The sequence below is a fragment of the Lissotriton helveticus genome, chromosome 3_2 (assembly GCF_964261635.1).
Source record: "Lissotriton helveticus chromosome 3_2, aLisHel1.1, whole genome shotgun sequence".
NCBI lineage: Eukaryota > Metazoa > Chordata > Amphibia > Caudata > Salamandridae > Lissotriton > Lissotriton helveticus.
In genome coordinates, this window is record NC_136062.1 from 462,397,815 (window position 1) to 462,424,902 (window position 27,088).

The 27,088-nt window shown below is 45.9% G+C and overlaps 1 protein-coding gene across 2 annotated transcripts in view; it reads right to left on the bottom strand.

Annotated features, from left to right (window-relative positions):
• LOC144826063 (embryonic protein UVS.2-like) overlaps window positions 1–24,850 on the bottom strand; it is a 68,076-nt gene extending 43,226 nt beyond the window's left edge. Inside the window, exons 1-6 of one of the 2 annotated variants that reach the window (XM_078684372.1) lie at window positions 24,767–24,850; window positions 22,668–22,692; window positions 21,816–21,881; window positions 19,639–19,779; window positions 19,420–19,537; window positions 9,228–9,403 (exon numbers count right to left, since the gene is read on the bottom strand). In XM_078684372.1, coding sequence (XP_078540498.1) covers window positions 9,228–9,403; window positions 19,420–19,537; window positions 19,639–19,779; window positions 21,816–21,881; window positions 22,668–22,692; window positions 24,767–24,835 — 595 coding nt within the window. In that variant the 5' untranslated portion in view covers window positions 24,836–24,850. Of the gene's footprint in view, window positions 1–9,227; window positions 9,404–10,481; window positions 11,701–19,419; window positions 19,538–19,638; window positions 19,780–21,815; window positions 21,882–22,667; window positions 22,693–24,766 lie in introns of those variants that run through there. The other variant, XM_078684371.1, reaches the window with a different exon arrangement.
• Between the last annotated feature and the right edge of the window lie 2,238 nt (window positions 24,851–27,088).

Here is a 27,088-nt window from a genome sequence, read left to right on the forward strand (position 1 = left end):
GAGAACAGTGGACGTTCCAAACCTACCCCTCTCGGGAGAAGCCATCCAAGTAGTGGGTGTATCTAATCAATTGATTAGTACTCCTGTTACCAAGCCCATGGAGATCTCAATTGGAAACTTTAAGGAAATGCATAGATTTGTCGTTTGTGACACCAGTCCAGTGAACTTGCTGGGACATGATTTGCTGTGCAAAATGAACTGTACCATCTTTTGCACACCAAAGGGTGTTGAAATTCAGACCCCAGATGAAGATGGCATTTATAAATTAATGTTAATCAGACCTGACTCAGAGATTAAACGAATGACCATGCAGGATTTGCCCAAAGAACTCCAAGAAGCAGTGAAGCCAGAGGTATGGGACTTTACTGGGAAAGATGTAGGGTTAATGAAAAACGTGGACCCCATACAGATAGCAATCAAGGACAATGCAGTATACCCCAATACTAAACCCTACAGAATGAATGCAGAAGTGAGAGCAGGTGTCACTCTGGAAATACAGAAATTGCTAGAAGGAAACATCATACAGGAAGTATTGAGTAGCCCATGTAACTCACCGATTATGGGCATCAAGAAGCCTAGTGGCAAGTACAGAGTAGTGCAGGACCTACAAAAAGTCAACAAGATAGTGGTCCCCTGGTGCCCTATTGTCCCGAACCCAGCAGTGATTCTGTATCAGATTCCCTGGGATGCTGAGTGGTTCACTGTGATAGACCTATGTCATGCATTCTTTTCCATTCCCTTGCATCCAGATAGCAAATTTCTTTTCTCATTTGCCTTCAATGGTCACGTGTATGTCTGGAACAGGGTCCCTCAAGGGTACACAGAGAGCCCCTCTATCTTTAATCAGATCTTGAAAAAATGTTTGGAAACTTTGGTCTTACCTGGGAACTCTGTCCTAGTGCAATACATTGACGACCTCTTGGTGGCGTCTAAAAGTCATAGGGATTGTGTGATTGACACCATTGCCCTACTGAATCACCTGAGTGAGAAGGGACATAAAGTGGCCCCTGACAAATTACAGTTCTGTGCAAAATCAGTGAAATATCTGGGGCACCAGATAGAGAAAGGTGTCAGGAAAGTAACATCAGAAAGGGTGAGAATAATTCAAAAGATGCAGTTACCCCGTACTCAGAAAGAGATCAGAATATTCCTGGGAGTGATAGGATACTGCAGGCAATGGATTCTGGGGTTTGCAGTCCTAGCTAGGCCCTTGATAAAAATGACCAAGAGAGGAACACCGGATATTGTACAATGGGATGATGAAAGCTTAACAGCCTTCACAAAACTACGGGATTGTCTGTGTACAGCTCCTGCGTTGGGAATGCCAGACTATTCTAAGGAATTTGCCCTATTCTGTGACACTCGCGATAATTGCGCGTTGTCAGTCCTAACTCAAGAACATGGCACAACCAGAAGGCCTGTGGCATATTTCTCTGCCACCCTGGATCCAGTGGCTGCTGGGTTACCAGGATGTCTGAAAGCAGTAGCTGCTACCTGCGCAAGTTTAGAGCTGAGCGAGTCCATTGTCATGGGACATCCTGTAACTGTGTATGTTCCACATGGAGTGGTAATTTTACTGACCAGGACGAAGACTCAGTATCTCACCCCTAGTCGGCTGACTAAATACGAGAGGATTCTTGTGGGTGCTGCAAATGTAAACATTGTTAGGTGCAGTATTCTGAACCCCGCCACTTTGCTCCCCGATCCAATGGATATGCAAGAGGGGGTGGATGATGAGCATAATTGTATTGATTTAACAGAATTCAGCACCAAACCACGTCCAGACATTAAAGAAACACCATTGCCTGTGCATGACAAGGAATTGTTTGTGGATGGTTCATGTCTAAGACATGAACAAGGAGGCCTGAGTGCTGCCTATGCGGTAGTCTCCTTAACCAAAATTGAAGAAGCAGGTTATCTATTTGACGTAAAGTCTGCACAAGTAGCCGAATTGATCGCTATGATAAAAGCTTGCAAAATTGGGAATAACCTACGCATAACAGTGTATACTGACAGTCAGTAGTGTTATGGGGTTGTGCATGACTTTGGCCAGTTGTGGCTACAGAGGGAGTTCCTGACTTCATCAGGTACCTCTATTCGAAATGGAAAAGTTGTTCAAGACCTTTTAGAGGCAATCCAGTTACCAAAGGAACTGGCAGTGGTAAAATGTGTTGCTCATAAGAAGGGCATGGACACTGTATCACTGGGAAATGATTTTGCTGATCGAGTGGCCCAATGGTGCGCCAGAGATCGATATATCATAAATCCAAAACGAGGGGGGCCCGGAACCAGCTGCCAACTTCAAGTGTTTGAAGAAGTGCCTACATGGGATGAAGTGAAAGAGTGGCAGCAGGCGGCACCTTGGCAAGAGAGAGAGAAGTGGAAGGAAGATGGGTGTAGACCAAGACGTGTGGATGGTGTCATCTTGGGCCCAACTGGTATGCCTGTGTTACCTAGACACTTACTTAGCACAATGGCGAGATTGATACATGAAGGATCACACATTGGTAGGGACGCCATGATTCTAGTGTTCCAACAGACTTGGTACAGTAAAAAGTTCAGGAAAGTAGCAGAGTCCCTCTGCCAGAGGTGCCTGCCATGTAAAAGGATGAACGCAGGCAAAAGAACTGCGGTGGAACTGGGAAAAATTGGGAGGTCAGGGGGTCCCTTTGTAAGAATACAGGTTGATTTTATCACCATGCCACGTTGTGAAGGGAAGCGATATGTCCTTGTCATGGTCTGTTTATTTTCGAAGTGGGTGGAAGCTTTCCCTACTCCCCAAAATGACGCAATGACAGTAGCTAAGTGTTTACTGAAAGAACTGATACCTAGGTTCGGGGTTCCAGTTACTATTGAATCAGATAGAGGCCGACATTTTCAGAATGATGTAATCGACGAACTCTGTAAGGCCTTTGGAATCACACAAAAGCTTCACTGTGCGTACCGTCCAGAGGCTTCTGGAATAGTGGAACAAATAAATGGAACTATCAAAAACAGACTAGCAAAACTGTGTGATGCATCTGGCATGACCTGGGTGAAGGCCCTGCCCTTGGTCCTGATGGGACTCCGAAGTGTTCCTGACCGCAAGACAGGCCTAAGTCCCCATGAAATCCTGATGGGAAGAGTGATGAGACAAGCATGGGTGCCAGGAAGCAAACTGTTGAGTATTACTGATGATTTGGTGCTTGAATACTGCAAGAGATTAGGTGACCAAGTGCGTTCTATCTCTCGCCAGATCGGAGAAGACGCCATCCTCAATCCAACGACTCCTCTCCACAAACTGGTCCCGGGGGACTGGGTCAAGATAAAGAAGCATACTCGGAAGAGCTGCCTGGAGCCAAGGTGGGGAGAGAAGCTTCAGGTGATCCTGGTAACAACCACAGCAGTAAAGTGTGCAGGGGTTCCACATTGGAAACACGCCAGCCACACCCAGACGGTATTACCAGACGAAGAGCCTGAAGAAGAAGGGCGTCCAGCAGAGGACTCTGCAGGAGCCAGACCAGAAGTAGCTGACGACGTACAGCCCAGTACCAGTCAAGCTGCGGGATCAGCAGACGTTGGCCCAGGAATAGTTGATAACGAACTACCAAGAGTCCAGCCTGCTGAAGGGGTCCAAGAAGTTGAGCCAGAAGTAGCTGAAGACGAGCTGCCGAGCATATGGCCAGAGGAGTGGATACCATTGATTGATCTCACCGAAGACCCCATCAGAACAAGTGAGCGACTTTGGGAAGGTAGAGAGTGGACTAGAGAGGAAAAGCAAGGCACAGGCGAAGAACCTCAGGATCTTGAGATTCACATCAAAACTGAGGAAGGAGAAGGTCAGACAGGGACAGAGCAAGTGATTGATACTCCTCCACTGACTCCTGATGTCGGGAAGGGACAGACTAGACATAGCGTAATAGTTCGAGCAGAAGAAAGTCCAGAGATCGAAGTGCTTTAACAGGATCAGATAGGATTAGAAGAACGTGTTCAGGAAACAGAAACAGAGACATTTGAAAAACAAACACAAAACTGTCCTGAACAAGGCCAGATTAGTAACCAGGCAGAAGAAATAGATGCTAGCCCTGGAACTAGTCAGATAGAAGGGGAAGAAACTGAAACAGAATTGCCACAAACTAAGGAGAACAAGAGGGCAAGAGAAGAAAACGAAGTCCAAGTGCCAACTAAAAGACTTAAGAAAAGGAAGCACATTGAGCCTGGATTTGTCAAGAAATTGAGGCTAAGGATAAAAACGGTGGAAGAAAAACGTGCTGAAGAAAGGAGAAGTGCTCGCATAGCTGAGCAACAAGAAGGTACCTCCAAAAGAAGGAGTGATCGAATAAAGGGACAAAACAAAAAGTACAAGTCACCTGAATGGACGCTTGTTTTGGAAGAATTTGAAGAGCTCGATATAACTGACGAAAGCGACGGAGAACCCGTCCCCGAGTACTCTGCCGAAGAAGAAGACGAGCCACCGTGAATTTGCACAAAGTAAGCTACTTGTGTAAAGTCACAAAGAGGGGTCGAGAAACTTCTTCTGAGCCAAAATGTCTGATTCAAGCGTGAATGGTAGACCTAGTCGCAGTTGTTGCAAAACATGCTGCAAGGTATGTGTATGTAGTATAGTTATACTGATATTAGTTTGGATAGGACTAACAGTGTTCATTCCCTTTGCAGTGAGCAAAAATACTAATATTTACCCTACTGAAATTGTAAATACTGACAGTGAGGAGCTGACAACACAGACTGTAGCAAGACATGAGAGAGCACTGAAACAAACAAAACAAGACTTAGAAGCATCAGATGAGGGAGGACTACATTATCACGGAGTTAAGAACAGGACACACTTAAATGTTTTCGCAAACTTGTTAATACGCTATGTAGAGACTATGGAAATTGAAGATTGCTATGTCTGCATGAAGCTACCTACCTCTGTAGCTGAAGGCGTGACATACCATCACTTGCCCCTGACATATGGAATCTCCTGTAGCATTTTAGCCAGTTTATTTTACAAAAGAGGACCGTTACAGTACTATTACTCTAACAATGACGTGATCTTTTCTGAACTTCCTATACGTGGGAACTTGAATCCTGTACATACCAAAAGTGATGTGACTCGCTATATGGGCGAATACTTTCTGACTATAGGTAATATCGACATAGGTGACGCACACAGAGATAACTTGACTTGTTCTTTGCGTGAGCAGGAAAAGATGTTCCTGAACATGGCAGAGAAAAGGAGAATAAAAATACAAAGAAAGGCAGATGACGAAAGACAGAAAAGGCCAAGATGGGCAGAGAACATGGAAGGCACCTCAACTGGTGGGGCGGGTCCTGCTCTGTTGCTGGATTTTGAAAAGAAAGGCAAGCTATGTCTTCACCGCGAGAAGACTAGCTATTATAATAACATTTTCATTGGTTCCAGTGAATGCGAACATAATTACAAGGTAATTGGAGGTTGGGGTTTCAAAAATGGGTCAGAGCCTGTGTTTCCTGGAATTTATTATATTTGTGGGGACAAGGCTTATTTCAAATTGCCGGATCACTGGTATGGAAGCTGCTATTTTGGCATTGTCTTCCCGAAAATATACCATGTGAATGGAGTTGCTGGAAGCAGTGAAAATACTAATGGCTTAGTGCGTAGTAAAAGAGAAAGCGTAGGTGAAATAATGGGTAGTTTTTTCAGTGCACTGATACCTGGAGTGGGAGTGGTTCTGAACACTCACAGAATTTGCAAATTGTCCACTATAGTGGATGTGTTGTCTACTGACACAGCTCATGGATTTCTGCTGGTCAATACCGAAATGGTTGCGATCAGATCAATGGTTTTGCAGAACAGACTTGCTCTTGACACCTTATTAGCAAAAGAGGGTGGAGTCTGCCGGATGTTGAAGGCGCAACATTGTTGCACTTATATTCCGGACAAAAGTGTGCAGCTCAAAAGATATGTGAAAAACATTACTAATTTGGAAAGGGAACTCAAACCACTCGAGGTTGACAGTGCCTGGAAGAGACTGGTAGATGGTCTCTCAAATGTAGGTCATTGGCTTGCTAGCTTAGGTAAAAGCTTATTGTGTAAGGTACTGATGCCAATTGGAATTATAGGTCTTATCATATTCTTCATATTTGTCTGTTGCAAATGCCGTAAGCACACCAGAAAGCATCAAGTGAATGCGAGAGAAGTGAAACGAAGTGTGGATGAGCTTGAACTGGAAGAAATAAATAATCAGATATACAAAAGGGTGAAAAATTCTCACCCTACCAAAAATGAGAAAGAGAAGCTAAATCGCTTGTTGGAAGAGATAGAGCTGTATAAAGTGTGAGAAGTTGGCATCTGGTTCCATTTATTTTGTGATGATAGTAAATATCATCAAAGAGGGGATTGATGAAGCAAAGCTTCGCATTTGCGACTTGCTTTTGTCATGAACCTCGCTCATGTGTAACCAAGTAATAATTTGTACGTCCTACTAACCTTTATTTCATGTTTGAAACGAGGTAAATGAAGCTTGCACATGTGTGTTTCTAATACGATTAATTCGAGTCCGTAAAATGGCCGCTGCTTTGAAATAGCTTCTGCGCATGCGTCAGTCACACTCACGTGTCCTGACGTGTTTGCAGGTTTGGAGGGAAATAGTTGCGCATGCGTAATACATAGCTTTGGCAGTAACGTGGTACTGCTCGTGCCATTGCTCTTGTGCCCGTGTATATGTAGCTAACATTTAGACTGCATAAGTATATTTTTTGGTGATAAGTTGAAAGTACAAAACCAATGATGTGTTTTCATAACGTTATTTCTATGTATTAATTTGTTCTCGCTTACTTTTCATGTACCGTGGGAAATGGGGGTCTGACTGAGTCGAAAGCCATCTTGGAGGTCCTTACTGCGCAGGACCGTCCGCCTGGGGAGAAGTCAACCTTGGCTGGTGGAACTCAGCCAGCTGGCAGGGATGGGCAAGATGCTCCTGAGAAACTGACCTGCGAACTCAGCAGGACGGAGTCATGTGTCCCCATTCTGAAACAATGTAAACTTGTCATTGTATTTCCCTGGACTTTCTCATGAGAACCCCAATCTCGCTAGGCGGTACCCAGAGATGCAAAGTAGGCATCCGAATAGTGTGTTCTGATTGGTGTGTTACCCAAATCCTACCTTAGGACCAATCCAAATTGAGGGATTCTGACACTTTGCAACATTGGGGGGTGGTACACCGTCCACAAACTGTATATCTACCCTGGGTTCACCTAGGGAAATTGTCCGACTTGTCTGGTTTAGCTGACCTGTCACTGACCCATCGCACTCAATAGGTGACTGAAGATACAGAGAGCTGCGGAGCACTCTGTCCGAAATTGACCATAGACTAAGGTTCTACTGAACCTTAAAGTGCTGGCGAAGCACTTTGCTGGGAGTTCGCTGACCCAATCGGGGTCTTGATCGATAGCTGCAGAGAGGGTGGAGCGCAGGCGTTGCTTCCGAACTGCGGGTGCTGGTCCTGTCCTGAGGGGTTCCTGTCCTGTCCTGAGGTCCTGTCCTGATTCCTAACCTGAGGGGTTCCTGTCCTGTCCTGGGTGTCCATTCTGCACCTGCTGTCCATTGAGGGGTATCCTTCCTTGAGGGTTTCCCGTCCTTAACTGACCCGTGGCCAGGGTTTGGTTTCCACACCAGTCTAGGTAAATATTGCTCTAAATTCTTTAAACTTGCACCTTTCTATTTTTCTGTCTTTTGCTTCAATAAAGACACACCTTTGCATATGTTGATTTTTCCATGCTTTTGCCGCAACTATTGAAACGTAAAGACATTGCATATTTTTCATAACGTGTTCCCATGTTCCCCTACCTGTTAGAAATCATATTTTGCATTGCAGTTTGTCATTCCCTGATATGGTCTAGAACGGCCTTACTTAAACTGTCTATACAACTTTTGCCCTAAATGCATAGCGTTTCCTGTTGCATCCCATATTAGCATTTCCATGATTACCCTGACTTTATTTCTCTATAGTTATGTACTTTTCATTATCTTGATTATCGATTGTCTTATTCTTGTAAATCTAATGCTTACTGAGAACGAACTTTAGATAAAGACTTTAAAACTTCCAGTTGTCCGTGGTCATTTTACAACAGTATTGAATGTCATTTTGAGTTGTATTTTGCTGCCTTGCCTTTTACAGCTAGCTCCCTGATCCATTGTGGTCATAGGTACCCGTGTCGGTGGATGGTAAGTCGGGTACACTGAGGAATAACAGTAGGGAATTCACACAAATTGGTAGCAGCCCGTGAAGTCACCCGGTCAATGTATATGGTGAATTGAAATATATGGGCCCGAAGCGGCGAAATTATTGGTTGGGTGACCTCGCGCGCTCTATCACTTCCATGCAACAAAGCAAATTAACTTGCTGCGCTGTATTGTGTGACGTCTGTGTAAATCTGGGTCCGTCACTCTGAAGCAGGGCACTGTAGTTGGCAGTCACTGATCCTCAAGGAAGGCTCTGGCGGCCCATCATTGGCTTCCCATTAGGGAACAGGTGCTGTTTAAGGCCCTTTGCATTTGTCATCGCATCCCACAGGGAATGGGTCCCGCATACCTGGCTGACCTGATCACCCGCTATGCTCCCACAAGGCTACTTAGATCCTGTGGGACGGGCTTGCTACTTGTTCCCAAGGTCCAGAGGCTAGGATGGGGTGCTGGTCGTTTAGTCGCCTGGCTCCTCAGAACTGGAACAAACTTCCTCTGAGCCTTAGGTTAGAGGTCTCCGAGGTTAAGTTTAGGGAAGACCTGAAAACTCATCTCTTTCAGCGCCTGTAGGGTCTCTCGAATTGTCCAGGTTCTTCTGTTGTCAGGTTCATTTGTATTCTGCCTCTCATCACAGCGCGGGGACACACCAGTTGGTGTAACCAGGCGCTTTATAAATGCTCACATTATTATTATTAGTATTAATATCGACGTCAGGACATGGGCGTTTTAAATACGGATCACAATTTATCCTGTGCCAGGAGTTTTTATGTATGTAAACAACAAATGGTTTCAAATGAAGCATTTCTCCAGTTAATGCCCCCCAGCAGGGGTACCTTTTGTGAAAAGGAAACCAGCCTGAGACAGTAACAAATATTGATCACTGTTACCAAGGGAGAGATTGGTGGACAGGGTGTGTTGGTGGGTATTTGTGATGAAACCGAAGCTGAACAAATCAGGGGTCTAAATCAATGCCCAGGTGAGCCCATCAGGAAACTGAGCAGTACTCCGTTTTTTCACTGACCAGGCGAGATGTACTGTGTCATGATGGTCACATAGTTGTCGCGGTCGCTGCGGACATGCTCGTGGTAGAAGCCCAGGGAGTGTTCCAGCTCATGCTGGATGGTTCCTCTAGTCATACAATCCTCGGTGAGGGATAGCTGCTGAACTCCCCCTGTCTTCCCGATGTACGACCAGCACCTAGGGGAGAAGATGGACAAGAGAGATCCATAAATCACTGCAATAGCACCTTCAGAGAAAGAATATTACAATGTTACTCCATACAAGGCATCGACCTGTGTGTCTCCTCTCTGACTGTCGTTATCTGCAAGGGAGGAGGGATTCTCGGACAGTGACAATGTGCAGTCTAGGTTGTGATAAAAGGCCTTGCATGCAAAGGAAAGCTGTGTCATCCTGCACCAACCTGACTCATTTCTGGCCTCTCCTGTGGCAGTGTTTGTCCCAGTGAAATCCACATCTGTGAGTATTATCTGCCTGGAAGGGCAGATTTACCAGCTGTCGGTGGGTATATCTGTTTAGTCCCCCATAGCTAGAATCCATACTCCAATGCAGTCAGTGTTCCAGTTGTGTGTGGCAAGTTACATGTGTGTTGTGCAGCTAAGAAACCATATACATTGCGTGTGGTGTCCTAAAATGATGTGTCTCTTCAGGATATCTTTACCCTTTGTAGACTTATTTCTGCCTCTGGAATCTTGGCATGGAGACCTCATGGATCAATGGGTGGGTCTTTCCTATTAGACTCAACATTTCTGTCCAGCAAAAGGTCCTGAGACACACTCCTGCCCCGTGTGGTGTAATGAGCATCACCCAGAGAAGCCTGTCCAGTCAAACACTAGGCATATCATAGCCATGCTCATATGTAGTAGCACTTTGTCTGACATCTGTGCTCCACTAAACCGGAGAGTTATATACACCACCATAATAAAAGAGTTTCTGGCTGTAGCAGAGAACAGCATAACACCTCCCTGTAGGATAACACTATGCAAGGGCTACAACTGCACTGATGTACTAGAAGCATGTTAGGGTGTACATTGAGGTTGTATCTTGAGCAATCAAGAACTTCTGTGTTTGAGGTGTTCTCTATGTTAACTCCCCTGCTTTCCTTTGTGGAAATGCAAAGCACAATCAAAATTAACAAATAGCCTTTCAAGGGGGAGGAGCCAAGACGGCGACCAAGATGGCCGCCTAGGCGCCCGGCTCCGCCGCTCGCCCTCGCCTTCCCTAACATCCTGTCATCAATCCTGCATTTCAACCGCACCTCCATAGAGCTGAGACGATGCGGCGCCCGGCCGTGTTGCTCCGAGTTGGCGCCGCCCCGGACGGCGGAGAAACGTCGTCGCAAAGATTGCGGCCTGAGTCGGTGATAAGCCGGGACCTCGAGTGGTGGCGCGGCCGGCGAGGAGGCGACTGGAAGCAGCCCTGGCCGGACACTGAGAGCCGGTGATCCTGGATGGAACTCATTGCTCGCCGAACTGAAGGGCGGACGCAGGCTAATCATGGCGCAATAACCCAGAGCCTTGCTGCTCCCATTTTGCATACTCCCTCTGAAGTGGCTGTCCCGGGGGTCGACGATAGGCCCTCTGCCCGCTCCGGTCTTTCTTGTGGGCTGATTGGGGGTGACCTGGGCCTCGGAGTGACCGCTCGCCAGCCGTAGCTGGTGTTGAGGTGTGTTCCTTCTCCTGGACGCGGTCTGCACGGGATGGGCGGTGAAGCACGACTGGCTGCTTTTACTATGCTCCGCCATAACCCACCCATCCGCCACTAGCACATAATTGTATCCTGTCTGCCTGGTACGGTGTGCTATACCTCGTCCGAGGGCTCCCCAGGGACGATGAGAGCGGCTTCTACCGGCGGAGCCGATATGGGGCTCACACTGAGGGATGTCCTCTCGGCTCTCAAGGACTTTCACTCCTCCCTGCACCGTCACTGGCTGCCTATCCATGACTCGTTGGTGGCCACTGCTCCTGAGATAAGACCTGGAGGAGCAGATGGGGATATCCTGGATCTGGCATACGGCTGTACCCGATCCTTAGACACCGATGACTCCCAGGGGCACACAGTGTTGGATGCTGAGACTATTGGACTTATCGTCCGGATTTGCGCAACTACTACCTTTTCTGTCCTAACCACTATTGTGCCATCTATCACACACCAACGCCGTAAGCCTTCAATGATGGAAAGCGTAACCTGGAGTGGAGGGGATGACACTGTGCTGATGCCTTTGTTGAGCGCCTGGGTGGCTCTCACGGGGCAGGTTTGTTCATCGGGCTTCTCTGCCTACGGAACTATCGGATCGGGGAGTTTGGTTATTTCTTTTCGAACTGGCCAGGGCTGAGTATTGACTGCTTAATGTACAGTATGGTTGGTCCCGGTGGAGAAACAGGACTCGGCTTATTATTGTGATTTTTGGGGTGTTGAGATGGACGTAAAACGATGCCCGCTTTCCATCTCGGTGGGCTTGTATATTTTTCTGGGAAGCGGCGGGGGGGGGGGGGTGCGATTGGGGGCTGGCGCGAGGGCCGTCCTCCTTTTCCTATCTTCGGGGCTTCTTTTACTGGGGCGACAGGCATGCCTATGGGGGGGGGGGTTGGCCGTAGCCTTCCGCTGGTATGCAGGGTGGGGGGTTAGGGGATGGGGCTTGGTTTTTGTTTCCTTTTTGTTTCTATGGCATTTCTCTTTTTCTTTTCTTTTCTATCTCTTACTTTCTTATATATTTCAGTTCAGACGGGGGGTCGGGTTTTGTTCTTATTGGGTAGACTTTTGCAATTGGTGCTTACGTTTCCTCGCACTGTTTCCTGATTTTATGATTAGGGACTCGATTTTGCTACATGGTTATTGATTGCTTACATATCCTGTTTTTTTTTGTTTACTTCCCACCTATGCTTCCATTGTAGGCGAATATCCTATTGCACGTTTTATCCCATGTAAGACTTAGTTTTCTTGTATGTCACTAGATCCTTCTATCCATATTATAGAATTGAACCCTCTCTAATCCTGATATATCGTAGACAAGTTTAGATGTGACTCCTGGTATGAGATATCGATTGGGCGGGCACTGACTGGCGCAAACTGTAATTTCACGCTTGCTTATTCTGCTTGCATTATCTTGCGCCAGTTCCCAGATTATTGTTGTTCCCTTAGTGGATATCCTTTTGAATGGCTCGCCCTTTCGGTTCCACGGTCTGAATATCTGACATTTGACTCAATTGTTCATATTATAAAATTGAAACCTTTTTTGTATCTTGCTATACCGTAGATGCATGTGCCTGCGAATGCTGTTCTGCATATCAACTACACCTTTGAGATACGAAAGTTGAATCGAGTAATGATTTATTGCTATGTTTTCAATTTGTCTAGCGGCCGGCCATGGCAGTTGTGGGCCCATGATTGTCTTTGACTAATTTGACAATAAAGGTTTTAAAAAAAAAAAAAAATAGCCTTTCCAGGAATTTTAGTTAATCATATTTCATCGCACTGTGAGTTCCAAACCCTCAACCACCTCCTGGAGCAATTCTCAGCTACTCACCCTTGCTGCTCTTAAGCAGTCATATGTATAACAGGAGTAACTTAGTGTTAGACCTAGCATCCCCTAACTTTTTGCCTTCCAACCACCTGCTTTGACTGACTTCGTTTTTGCTGCCCAAAGTATTCTGCGCACTTTACCACTGCTAACTAGGGCTAAAGTGGTTATGGTCTTTACCTAAGTCATGTAACATTGGTATATAGTCAGTTGGCATATTTAATTGACTTATAAATCTCCAGTAACATGTACTAAATGTGGTCAAGACCTGTAAATTAAATGCCACTGGTGGGTCTGCCTCACTGATTGAGCCACCCACTTAAGTAGCCCTATAAACAAGTCTGAAGCTGCCAATACCGTGAGTAAAATGCCAGATCAACCAGCGCAACTACCAGGTAAAACTTTCTAGCGACAGGCTTTACAAGTCCCACGGGCCACTACTTTTTTTTCTTACAGGGTCTATACCTCTGCCGGATTACTCTATAGGGGCATTCGCTACGAAACGCTAGCGTAAGGATACACTCTATAGTGTCCACTTCTTCATTGTGTGCGTGTGTGGTCAAACGATATAGCTCACCACACGTGTCAGCGCATATGTCGGTAAAATCACTTGTCCGTACCACCAATACGGCTACACACTTGATCGCATATTATCCACCTTATATGCACATCTCTACTGGCAATTGTGCTATCTTGTTTTTGTTTATACAGCAATCATGCTAAGACTCTATCCTGTATGTTATGAGTGTCCTCTATGTTGTTTGTACGGTTATGCTAGGAGAGGGAATCCCCCTCCCACACATTTGGCACATTAGCATGTGCAACACATTTTAGACCACACACCCACTATTAGTGGAGTCTTCAACTTCACAGTATTTTGGTCCTGAGGAAAGCCAGCTTAATAAAACCCCTGGCTGCAACATGTAGACCTACCACTGGATGCAGGAGTTCATAATCGCCACTCCACCTACATCCATTTCCTTGATTTTAATGCTACCGGAGGCCCGGATATTAAAGACAGCCCTTGTGCGTACTAGGACCACTGGATAGCTTTTAACCTGTACACGTATCACTTTACTACCAATGCACACTCAGTAACATGCCAGCTCCACTGTAACACAGGCATTGAAGCACACCCGGGACACATTCGGTGTCACTGGGTGGGCCCGATGATGAAGCATGCCACCAACTAGGTTGGTGGGTGAGGGCTTCATGAAGAAACATATTCTATTCCCTTCAACATACAGTTCTGAGGGCTATACTGAACATCGTTAGACCAGTCCTCTCTTGATTACATATAAATACTTTGGGGATACAGATTGGCTACCCAGTCCTCTCTCTCTCCTTGATAATTGATTGAAGTTAAACCTCTTGCCAGACCACATCTTCCTTTTTAATACCTTTTAGTCACCCCTATGGTAGGCCCGGGCAGCCCAAAGGGCAGGGTACAAAGTATTTAAAAGCAGGACATGTACTTTTAAATTTTACATGTCCTCGTAGCGAAAAATTCTTACATTTCTACTGCAAGGCCTATATCTTCCATATTATAACAGTGGGATGACCTTATTCCATTCCATAAGCGAAGACATACCTGGTTTGCTGTCTCTGGAATCCTAATTAAAAATGCTAATTCATGGTGAAATCGGATTTTACAATCCTGAAAATGACACTGCTAGAAAGTAGGAATATTCTTGCCTTAGCCATTTGGGCCCTGCAGCCTGTCTCAGATCACATGTTTGGGGTGGGCGACAGCCGAGCTTTGTGTATTCCACCCGGACAGCCACACATGATGGGAAATCAGGTGTGACATGATTGGCCATCCTTACGGGATGAGAGGGATGAACTGGGCACAGCCTCAATTACACTTGAATAGGCTGTGTCTTGTCCTCACATAAATGACTTCATACCCCCCTGTTGTGAGTCAGGTACCAGGGAAGGAGGAAAGGGCATCTGCCCACTTCAAAGACATCTCTTTGAAGTATCCCCCCTTCAAAGGCGCTACTGGGTATAAGAACTAAACCTCATGGGGCGTAGCCGGCAGCCAAGGAAAATGGCCTCCATTGAATTGCGCATGGGCTCAGTATCAATGGAGGTCTCCCTCTTAAAAGCGGATCTGCGGAAAATGGACACCAGGATCAAAGAAGTTATCGACACAATACACACGCTTGTGGCAGATACCTCAGCACTTAAAAAACAAGTTAATGAATTGCAGGCCACCAGTAAACTGCTCGTAGCCCAACCGGACGACTACAAAGGCAGGTCTAGATGGATCAATGTCTGGATTCTAGGTGTCCCTGAAAGAGCATAGGGACCAGCAACAGAACTTTTTGTGGAAGACATGATCTTAAAATATCTATTCTAAAACCTCGAAATCTCCCCAATTAGTTCTCAGTAGAAAGGGCACACAAAGAACTGGGCGGAAAACCTTAACCGGGTGCGCCACTACAAGTTTTCTAAAAATTGCTTTTAAACTGAGAAATACAAGGGGATGTTGAAAGGGGGGGGTAAGGGAGGTATCTATCTTGTTATGCAGGGTTTTGTACCTCATCGGCACTTTGGTCCTATTACTTACAAAAAAAAAAAAAAGTTTTATTTTTTTTATTTTTAACGTGATGTCCCTTTTCCTTTTAAATAATGACACGTTGTTCAGAATGTTTGCACTTGAGATCATGTACTATAATTATTATGTATTTTCATGATGGTTTTTAACCTTCGAAACAAATAAACAAACTGAATGAGGTCCCATTGGAACAAATTGATTATTAGAGGGGTGGAGGCGGGGAGCAAATTTAGTAGGGGGCTGGCTTACTCCGCTCCACTGTGGAGTCAGAGTTTTTCCCTATACTCAGTGTTCTCAGCGAAGCGCGGAGTAGGCAAATCGCTGCACACTCCACTGGTGGAGCGGAGTTCTCTCTCTCGCCCTTAATCACAACACTAGGGAATGAACAAAGTATGAAGGATCCAGCCATCAGAACCAATAGGGAATGAACAAAGCATACAGAATCCAAAATTGAGCACCTCTAAGCTTTTTATAGTCCAACGGAGGCTCAGCATTTAGAGCTTAAAATGGTTAGTAGAAATGCATAGAACATTGGGTTGATCACACAGAATCCACAGACCCCTACTGTACACTTTCACTGAAAGGTGCAAACCCATGGAAGTTCCATCACTGAGTCCACAACACCTGGAAAGCCTTCCACTGACAGTCCACTGCCCATGAAATGTCTTTAACTAAAATTTACTACCCATTGAGGGGCATCTTCTACTGAGAGATTCCAGTCATTGAGGGTCATATCTCAGTAGTGGATTTATAACTAAGACTCCAAAGAGAATGGATAGCCCTTTGATAAGTGCTTGCACCTCATGCAGGACCATCTCTCATTGAGAATCCACAGCCCATCAAAGGTCTATCAGTTTAAATCCTCAACCTATGAAGGCCTTTCACTGTGATTCTACAACACAAAGAGGGTCATCACGGACAGTCCTGAACCCATGGAGGGTCATTCACGTAGAGCACACAACCCACAGGGATTATTCAGTGAGAGCTCACAGAACATGGATGGTTATTCACTGAGACACCAAAAACCATGGAGGGTCTCTCAGTGATTGTCAGCAGCCCATGGGTGATCTTTAACTGAGAATTTTCAAACCACATGAGGTCATTACTCATTTAGGGTGTTTTATTATGTTAACAAGTTTTTTTTATATTGACCTAGAATGATATAGATCAATCAAGCAATCATGATTTATAAAGCGCAGCTAATCACCCAATAGGGTAACCTAGCGCTTGCAGGTCTGGAGGCTTATTTGAAGAGCCAGGACTTGAGGGCCATTTGGAATTCCAGAAGTGAGGTGATGGTCCGGAGATGCCTGGGGAGGCTGTATCAGGTATTTTCTGCAATGTGGGAAAAGGAGCGTCCTCCACTTCTTCTTTGGTAGATGCGGGGAATATGGGCAAGTGTAAAGGAGGTGGAGTGTAGTCTTCTCGATGGTTGATGGAAGTTCAGGCAATGGTTAACGTAGGTGGGTCCTTGGGTCCTTGGGTGTGTAGAGTCTTGTGTGAGTGGGTCAACAGCTTGAATTGGCAACTCTTCTGTATAAGGAGCCAGTGGAGTTGCCTGAGGTGGGGTGTGATGTGGGTTCATCGGGGAAGGATGAGGATGAGTTAGACTGGGGCGCTCTGTATAGTCTGTAGTCTCTGTAGGAGGTGTGCTGTGATTTCTACCTAGAGGGCATTGCTGTAGTACAGTGGGATGGTGATGGGGCATGTGTAATTGTGCATCTCGTGTGTTGGGGTATCCACTTGAAGATCTAATGTAGCAGTGAGTGAGGAAGCAGGCAGAGGAGACAGCGTTGAACTGTGATTTCATGGTGAACTTTTTATCAATTATGGTTCCAAGGTTTCTGGCCTGGTTGGAGATAGTGGTGCAGGTCCTAGCTCTGATGCCCACCAGGAGTCCCTCCATGTGTTGCTGCTGATGATAAAGATCAGTTCTTCATTCTTGTCTGTGTTCAGCTGCAGGCAGTAGTTCTTCATTCAGTCGGCGACGTTTGTTATGGATTAGTGGAAGTTAGTTCTGCTGGTGGGTGAGTGAGAGGACGAGTTGGGTGTGTTCCGCATAGGAAATTATGTTAAGACAGTGGGATCTGACGATGTTGGGCAGCTGGGTCATATATGCGTTGAAGAGTGTGGAGCTGGAGGATGAGCCCTTGGGGATACCCCAGGGGATCTTCTTGGGTTCAGAGGTGAAAGGTAGGGGGTGGATCCTCTGGGTTTGTCCGGTGAGGAAGGGGGTAATCCATCTGAGCATGCCCCCTTAGGTATGGTGGAGCCTTTTGATCAGTGTGTCTTCGGATACAGTATCAAAGGCTGGTGAGAGGTCAAGGAGGATCAAAGCTACTGTTTCTCCTTGGTTGAGGAATGTTTGGATATTGTCCGTGGTTGCAATCAGTGCTGTTTCTGTGCTGATATTGCTGCAGAAGCTGTAGTGGAAGGTGTTGAGTAGCTGGTTCTGCTCCAGGTGTGTCATGAGTTGATTATTGATCATCTTTTCCATTAACTTTTCTGGGAATGGAAGCCCTCAGATAGGCCAGTAGTTGTTGACTTACCTGGGGTTGGCAGGGTTTTTTTTTAATAGTGTTCTGACTTCAGCATGTTTCCAGGTATTGAGAAATGTTACGATGGTGATAAAGGTATTGAGTAGGGTGGCGAGTTAAGGCCCAATCCTTTGATTTCCGAGGTTGAAGATGTGGTGCGGGCATGGGTCTGTGGTGGGGGCTCCTGAGTGGATGGATTTCATGGTAGAGGTGGTGTCCTGGGTGGAGAGGATTTTCCAGGTGGTCAATGTGTCATTCGTGTCAGTTACGGTAGTGGCATATCTGTTGAGGAAGTCCTTAGGAGTGGTTTCAAAGTTTGTGTATATGGCTGTGATCTTGTCGTGGAAGAAGTGGGCCAGGTTAACGCATAGCTCCTCTGTGGATGTGGTAATGTTTTCGCTAGTAGCTGGGTTGGATAATTCCTTAACAAGGTTGACATTTTTTTTGGTGTTGTTGGCACTGGTTTTGATGCATCCACTAGGGCTGTCTTCTTTGTTGCTTTCAACAGGCGGTGGTAAAGGTTGAGGGAGGTCTTAAAGGCTGCCCTCTCGGAAGTGCCCATGCTGGTGCACTATTTCCTCTCCAAATGTCTGCTCTCTTGTTTCGCTGTTCTGAGTTCTTCTGCTATTGCTCTTGATGGGGATGGTGCCTTTTGAGCAATTGCTGATCTTGGTGCCCTTCCTGCAAAAAACAATCCTCCTTACAACACAGGCACACCTTGTACCATGGTGCAAGGGTTCCTGCGTTGGTGCTAGGCTGCTGCAACTGCACCAGCACAGGGGGAAAGGACATGAATGTGCTGTATTGCTAAAATACGAAACATTCCTGCCCTTCCCAGTGACACAGGGCAACGCAGCCAAAGTGACTTGCTGCGCTGCCCTGCGCCACTATTTTCATAAATGTGCCTAAGATTTTCTACCTTCAGTCCTATGTGAGCTAGGAATCATGCACGTTAATTTGACTTGTCCTGTTACAATCAGGAAAGATTACACAGAGTCTATGTGATTGACTCATATCTGGTGTGATGCTGACTGTAGCATCAGTCCTCAGGGTGCCATTTCCTCTTACCCATCCACAGGTTGGATCTGGAGGTAATGAGTCTATCTGATGGAGCTGTAGCTGGTGTGATGTTGAATGTTGGATCGGGTCCTTAGGGTGCCCTTTGCTCTTACCCATCCACAGGCAGGGTCTGGAGGTAATGACTCTATCTGAGGAAGCCATACCTAGTATGATGCTGAATGTAGGGTCAGTCCTTAGAGTGTCCTATGCTCTTACCCATCCACAGGCAGGGTCTGGAGGTAATGAGTCTATCTGATAGAGCTCTATCTGGTGTGATGCTAAATGTAGGATAAATCCTTAGAGTGTCCTGTGCTCTTCTCTATCCGCAGACAGGGTCTGGAGGTAATGAGTCTGTCTGATGGAGCCATATCTTGTGCGATGCTGAATGCAGTATCAGTCCTTAGTGTTCCCTGTACTCATACCCATCCACAGGTAGGACTTGGAGGTAATGAGTCTCTCTGATGGAACAGTACCTGATGCTGAATATGGGGTCCTTCCATAGGGTGTCCTATTCTCTTACCCATCCGCAGGCAGGATCTGGAGGTAATCTGGTTCCGCCGTGCGTGGCACAAAGCGGATGCAGGTCACTGTTGCATACTCTCTTATTGCATCAGTGATGGCAGCCACATCTTCGGCATCTGAGGAACAACAGAGGAAAGGAGAGGATGATATTAGCTGAAGCAAATTGAAAGGTATTTATGAAAGACAAAGTTGAGCCTTGCTGTAAAAGTGAACTCACTGAAATTGGAGCTGAGCGTGTAGGGCACAGGGACGGTCCCGTCACTGGATTTAGGCCAGAAGCAGCTGTTGCCTGGACATATCCTGGCACTGCGGCCTGGTTGTACAGCAATATCCCCCTCATGCACCAGCTTAGAGCTGCCTACAACAATAAAACACAGAGATAGTAGTCAGTGTCTATTGAAAGAACAAGGGTATGCAGATCCTAATGTGGTGGAGGAGGGGAGTCCAGGTATCAAGATAAGAAGGACAAATAGGGAGTTACTCCTTGAGGAGCAAGGGCCCTCACACACCCCAAGGGGTGTCATGCTTCATCAATGGGCAGCTGCTTGATGGGCCGGCGCTGCAATGCCCAACGGGCCCCGTAAGGGTGCTCTTTGATGGAGGAATTTTCTTTTTGCCGATGTGAGATGGTAGGGGTGGAGGACATGTGGTTAGAAGAGGTATGAGTAGAGGTGGAGAAAAGCGGTGTGTGCAAGATAAAAATAGCTACAGGAGTCCCACAGGGTTCTTTATTAGCCCGGTCCTTATGCTATGGTTTAAACAGGAAACTAAAGAGTCGTAGCTAAAGAAGTTTAGTCTGGGCCTCCCAAGCTCAAAATAGTGTATGTGAAGTGAGATGGTTGATAATGTTTCATGCCTTTCATAGTCTGAGGGATCTTGGCATTTCATCAGGATCAGGAGATCCTTGTCTACTCATATAGGGACAGTGAAAGTGTGTGTCTGTGTGGTACTGTGCCCTAAGATATTGGACTTGTAGTGTCATATAATTTATATACAGTATATGTTCTGGATGTACCTGTTGGTATGGCTAGGACGGGCACACACTGGCGTACCTAGGGGCAGTAGGTGATGATCCGTATGGTAGGAAACCTACCCCGCGACCTGCTGTTACGGCCATTAGCCGACACCATTAGGTTCATCCAAAAGGTATACTGTATGTTTAGATAACTTATATGGCACTGCATGTCCAACATCTTAGGGCACAATGCTTCAGAGTATATATTCGTGTGGGCCAATCATATGATTTGATTAATAATAGTAGTTCTGTGAGGATGACATGATACATATCTGTATATTGTTACCAGATGTTTCTATTCTATGAATTTGAAATGTGTTTGGCGAAGACTTTATGTCTCAGAACGCATATCTTTTTAAGTGTGTTATTTCATTCCTCCATATGTTTTTAAATGGATGGTTTCTGTTCCCAGATATACTATATTTGTAAATATGAGCCAATGGTTATGTATTGAGCCAGGTCAAGATGGCTGTTTCAATCTACACTACATCTGCAGTGGCAGGCCTGAGACATGTTTAAAAGCCTACTTTAGTAGGTAGCCAAAGGAATGCTGCTGTCCAATAGTAGAGCTTAATGTACACTCCCTGGGTCCACCTATGTCCAGATTCTAGGGACTTACAAATATGAAACGTGCCAAATAGGTGTAGGCCAATGTTACCATGTGTTAGGGAGAGAGTAGAATCACTTTACCACTGGTCAGCAGGGAAAGAGTGCACAGAGTCCTAAAAGCCAACAAGAGCGAGATCACAAAAGGACGGCAAAGGAAGGCACAAATCTGGGGTGACCCTGCAGAAAGGGCCGTGTCCACCAACTTGGTTGTCTTTGTTGATGTTTATGTTTATGTTTATTAAGCTTGTAAAGCGCACAGCTACTCAAAGTGTCCCGGCGCTAGCTCCTGAAGAGAGAATGAACGTGTATCAGGTTAAAACAGCAAGGTCTTGAGTTTTTTTTTAAAAAGCATTGGGTCCTGAGTAGTCCTCAGGGCTAAAGGCAGTAGGTGATGTTGGTGAAGACACCTTGGCTCAGAATCACAGCTGACTATCTTGTAACAGAGTATAGCGCCAAGAGGCATGACGTTTTCTCTTACTTTGGTCCTGTTTGTTGACGATCTCGAATATGTCTGGGACAGGGTCACAGCTCACTATTGTTTAACAGAGTCTAGCGCCCAGAGGCCAAGAGGTTTGCTCCTGTCTTGGTACGATTTTGATCTCAAAGGCGCTTGGGATCAATATCACAGCTATCTTGTAGCAAAGTTTAGCGCCCAGAAGCCAGAGGTTTTCTCTTACCTTGGTTTTCGGTGGTAATGATCTGGAAGACGTCTGGGCTCAGGGTCAGGTGTAACAATGTCTAGCGCCCAGAAGCCAGAGGTTTCCTCTTACCTTTGTTCGCTTTGGTGATGATCTCGAAGACGTCTGGTCTCAGGGGCTTCTCTAAATCCCGGGTGTCTGAAAGAGAAGACACATTCAAGCTTCACATCAGCTGCTCGTGCACAGGAATAGGCGGATTCAGAAATCAATCATAAAAGATAAAATATTTCCCCGGATCCAAATGTGCATCTGCGTCTTCTTTACTCAAACTGTGGGGCAGATTTGCAAGTCCCTTGTGCCACTTTTGTGCCACTTTTAACATGGGAAAAGTGACGCAAAAATGGGGCATGTAAATCTGCCCCAGTGTATTTCTGCCAACTCTCAAAGATGTTGATGCATATTGTGTGGGAGGGCGTGGATTGCGCAGAGCCCTGCAGGTGCCAGGATATATGTGGCAAACAAGGATAAATGTGCAGGTCCATCGTCCTTATGGGTCAGATGCTCTTAAAATGCGCGAATTTCTAAATCCTTTCACAAATACCTGTTGCAAAGACACAACGGAGCGGTTCGATAAATAAACTGCTCCATTTGAGGCAACCAGCCGATGGTTTTAAGGTTTCTGGTCCACTGTCGGTGTTTCTCTCATTCTCATTTTCCTATCTTGGCAACTTCTTTTTGCATTTGCAGTCGGTGGTGTGAATACTCCTCCTTTCATCCTCACACCTTGGGACTCATGGCAGCATTTTGTTCATGCACCAGGCACACATGCACATCATACTCTGTATCCCTTTTTAGATCCACAAAAAGCGGTTTAACCGCATTTAGTATATAGTACGCCATGCAGCCGCGCCCTGGGTACAGCGCTTCGTTATGTACAGGAGCTATGCTCAAATTTAAAGATATCCTGATTTAAAAAGTACTTACGACTTTTCTCCGGTTCATGGACATTCTGCAAAAGAGAAAAATTGCATTTTAATCACTTAATGTAAGTATTAGGATTTTAGAACCTTAGGGAACACTAAAGTCATGACATAAGATGTAGGTTGGGCTGTATGTCAAAGCATCGAAACAACAAATCTCGACCTGCAACGGTGAATGAATGAAAATGAAAAAAATATTTGATAAAGCGCACTGTGGCCAAGCGGCTTCCTGGCGCTGGGGACTAGGCCACAAATCACAGAAGGGGCCGCTGAGATTTAACAGGAGAACGCCTGGGAAAATAGGAAGGTTTTTAAAGGTGTGGGCTGCAGGACACCCCCTTGCACAGTATCATCAAGGTAAGAGTATATTGGGGAGTGCAGATTTACTGTTCCACTGCCTCCTTGTCGACTTTCCTTGTCGATACTGTGCAGCTGATATCTTGCTGGCAATATTGCTGCGGGTCGATATTTAACACCTTCGCTGTGGCGGCTATTCCGCCGTAGCGCTGAGGGGGCGGGGTCCGCGCGGTGCGCCCATGCTGGTGACGGAACCGCTCCGTCAACAGCCTCGGTTGAGCTGTGCTCATGAAGGAGCGGTTCCGTCATGGCCCCGCCCGCTCAATAGAACTCGCCGCGCATGCGCAAAATCAGCGCCGCGCAGGCGGTTCGGGCGGGCCATGACGGAACCGCTCCGTCATCAGCACAGCGCTACCGCGGCTGATGAACAGCGGTTCCGTCATCAGCACGGAAGTGGTTGAACGCTCATATTGTGGTAAAACCCTGTGTCTCCTGGCATTTTTTGACCCCTTGTTTCAAGCACTCAGGGTTGCACAGATGTCAAGGGTGAAGCCTGTGGTTCATGCACCTATTTGGATGGTGACAACTGCTGAAGGAACGTTTCGGAGAAAGTTCTGTATAATGTAACAGAAAACTCTATGGAGTGGTCCGAGGTACCTCAACTAGAACCATCTGATGGGCGCACTAATTCTGATGGGTGCAGACTCCTCATTGGGCCACATGCATCAACCTTTTTTCCGGTCGCAAACGGGCCGATTTGCAGAATTGGCCCATTTGCGAATGGATAAAGGCCTTTTCTGATGCATGAACCCATTTCCATTCGCAAATTAGGTAATAGCAATTTTTGGCGATTGCCTAATTTGCAAATGCATTTTGGGAATCACAATTTGCGATTCCCTCAAAGCGATGTAACAAGCCTTTCCTAAATTCAAACTGTGCATTTAGGAAACGCTAATTACCATCAACTTCAAGTTGATGATAATTTGCGCTTTCTATGAAAAATCCACAAAAGTGCATTTTTCAAAGTGACATGTGGTGCACAATCATGCCCTTAGGGCATATGTGTGTGTCACATGTGCACACTTACCATTTTGGGGGGAAGGGGTGCATCAGGGGGGCCTTTTGTCCCCTGGCACCCTTGGAATTTCATTCGCAATTTGCGATAACCAATTTGGCAATCGCAATTTGTGAAGGCATTCCCATTCATTCCTATGGGCCGCTGGCTCAGTGGAGCACACCTGAGAGGAGTTACATGTACACCGGCTATGTGATGCTGTCACTTATATATTCTCCTGTACAGGTGCACTCTCTATGAAACACACCTGCGAGGTGTCACATGTGGAAAGGACTGTGCAATACTGTCACTGATATACTCTTCTGTACAGGTGCAGTTACAGTGAAGCACACCTGAGGGGCGTTACAAGAGCACATGGCTGTGAGACACTGTCACCCATATACTCTCCTGTGCAGGTGCAATGCAGACGTATATATTATGGTTACTGTGGTTCATGGCACCGCAGATTCCCTCCCAGTCAGGTGCGGTACATCAGAGAGGCTTTATGTGTACATAGGTCTACCTAACACTGTTACTGCACCTCTCATCTGCACAGGTGTACTTACAGTGATGTCTACACTTACACAGAACCATATATAACAATGTTACTGCAGCCCTCACCTGCACAGGTGTACTTATAGCGTTGCACACCTCAGAGTTTACAACTGCACAAAAGCATATATAACACTGTTACCGCAGCTCTCACCTGTACCTGCACTCGGCTCTATATACCATTGTTAAAAGGGTCTCACCTGTACAGGTAAGCTCCAGCAGGTGCTCAGCAGACACACTGCGACCAGGGCCCATCCTCTGCTGTCCATCCTTGGGTTCTGGAGTGGTGCTCAGGTCACCAAAGGTCAATGTTTCTTCCTTCTGGGAGATGCTTTGTTGACTCCAGACCCAGTCCTTTAAATACCCATAAGAGGCTGAGCATCCTCCAATCAGATTTCAGTCCGAAGGGTGACACCTCTTTCTGCACAGGTCACAAGGTGTGTCTACCCTGGAGAGGATGCCCTGGGATCGCCTCTTAGGTGCCATAGCCAAGATAATAATAAGCAGCTTTTAAGTGTGGCAAACTTGGTTTGTGCCATATCCTGCACCGTGATATATTCTTGTTTGAAAATCTTTCACTCTGTTTTCTTTCTTGTAAGAGTGTGCATTTGTGATTGGACACAGGCGCACCTTCAAGGGTTTGGCTGCTCAAACAACAACAAGAGTCCTCGAGGCACCGAAAGACCCGATTGGAAAAAATCACTGGAGACACAGAAAGTGCATCTGATGAGCTGGACTTGCTTCTGATGAGTAGATTTAATTTTTCAAGCAAAGTTAAGTAGCGTTGTGGATGGATCAGAAGTAAATAGTTTTTGAAGGAAGGCAGGGTGGGAGGATGAAAGGAAGAGAATAAGAACGAAAGGCAGAGTAGGAGGATGAAAGGAAGAGTTTTAGGATGAAGGTAAAGTTTTAGGATGAAGGCAGAGTAGTAGGATGAAAGGCAGAGCGGGAGGATGATAGGAAGGTGGGAGAATGACAGGGAGAGCGAGGGAACGAAAGGAGAGTAGGAGGATGAAAGGCAGAGTAGTAGGATGAAAGGCAGGAGATGAAAGGCAGAGTGGTGGGATGAAACTAAGGGTGGAAGTATGAAAGGTAGGGTCGGAGGTTGAAAAGATGGGTGGAAAAGTTGATGAAAAACATAGTAGGAGGTTGAACGAAAGGAAGAGTGGAGTGAGGAAAAGAAGGGTGGAAGGCTACATGGACAAAAAAAGGTACAAGGCTGTGGGAAGGTGGAAGGAAGGGTACAAGAAAGAGTGAAATGATGGAAGGAAGGGTGTAAGAATGGCACCAGGGACATTCAACCTTACACCCTCACGAAAGGAATATGGCGCTCCTTCCTGAAACAAATCTGATGGGGCACAGCTCTCCCGCACCCGACTGTCGCACTGCGTTTAAGGAAATCATTCCTTCGTGAAATTTTTCTTCCATAGTTACATCATTGTAGTCTGATTATCAATATTAATCAAAAATCTTCACTCGTGCATCTTCCTTAATTACATCACTGCGGAGACAGCATGTTTGTACTTCGAATTCATTTATTCATCATTTTCAAATACCAAACGCTGCCATTCTATTCTGTGTAGTGCCAATATCTGATGGTTTTTTAGTTTTGTATGGTTGAGGGTAGTGGCAAAGTTAGTAGTTTATGTATATGTATAATGGTCGAGCAGCTAGCTTAGGGCCAGATGTAGGTAGGACTCAGTTACCGATTCTTAATTACCGAATTTTACCGATTCGGTAATTAAGAATCGGTAAATAAGAATGGGGGACATGTAGGAACATCCAGATGTTCCTTTTACCGAATCGGTAAAAATCTGTATTTACCGATTCGGTAAATACCGACCGGTAATGCCATTCATTCCTATGGGCTTTGCAGGCCATAGGAATGAATGGGCATTACCGAATCGGTATTTACCGAATCGGTAAATACCGAATTCCACAAGGGTGCAGGGGGTGTCACTTTGACACCCTCTGGCACCCCCAAAAGAGGCTCGGGTGCCATGTGGCAGGCATACCTGCCTTAAGGGCAGGTCTGCCTGTCATATGGCACAGGTGTGCATGCACACATGTGCATGCACACCGGAATCGGTATTTTACCATCAAATATATTTGATGGTAAAATACAGATTCGGTAAGGGTTGTGGGACTCAGAAGAGTCCCACCTACATATCATATTTACCGAATAGGTAAAAATACAGATTCGGTATTTTACAGATTCGGTAAATTTACCGATCGGTAAATTTACCGAATCTGTAAAATATGTGGCCCTACATACCATTTCTTCAATACCGGTCGGTAACGGCCGAAAATACCGATTTTCGGCCGTTACCGACCGACCTACATTTGGCCCCTAATTGTTTCCTTATTTTATTTTCAGATATTCCTCTAACGAAGAATTGTAATAAATTAGAAATGCATTGGGAGCACGCTGATGTCATTCAAAACACTGTTGAAACATGTTTGTTCTCACATGCCTCCGTTAAAGCCTAGAATGGCAGCGTTTGGTATTTGAAAATGATGAA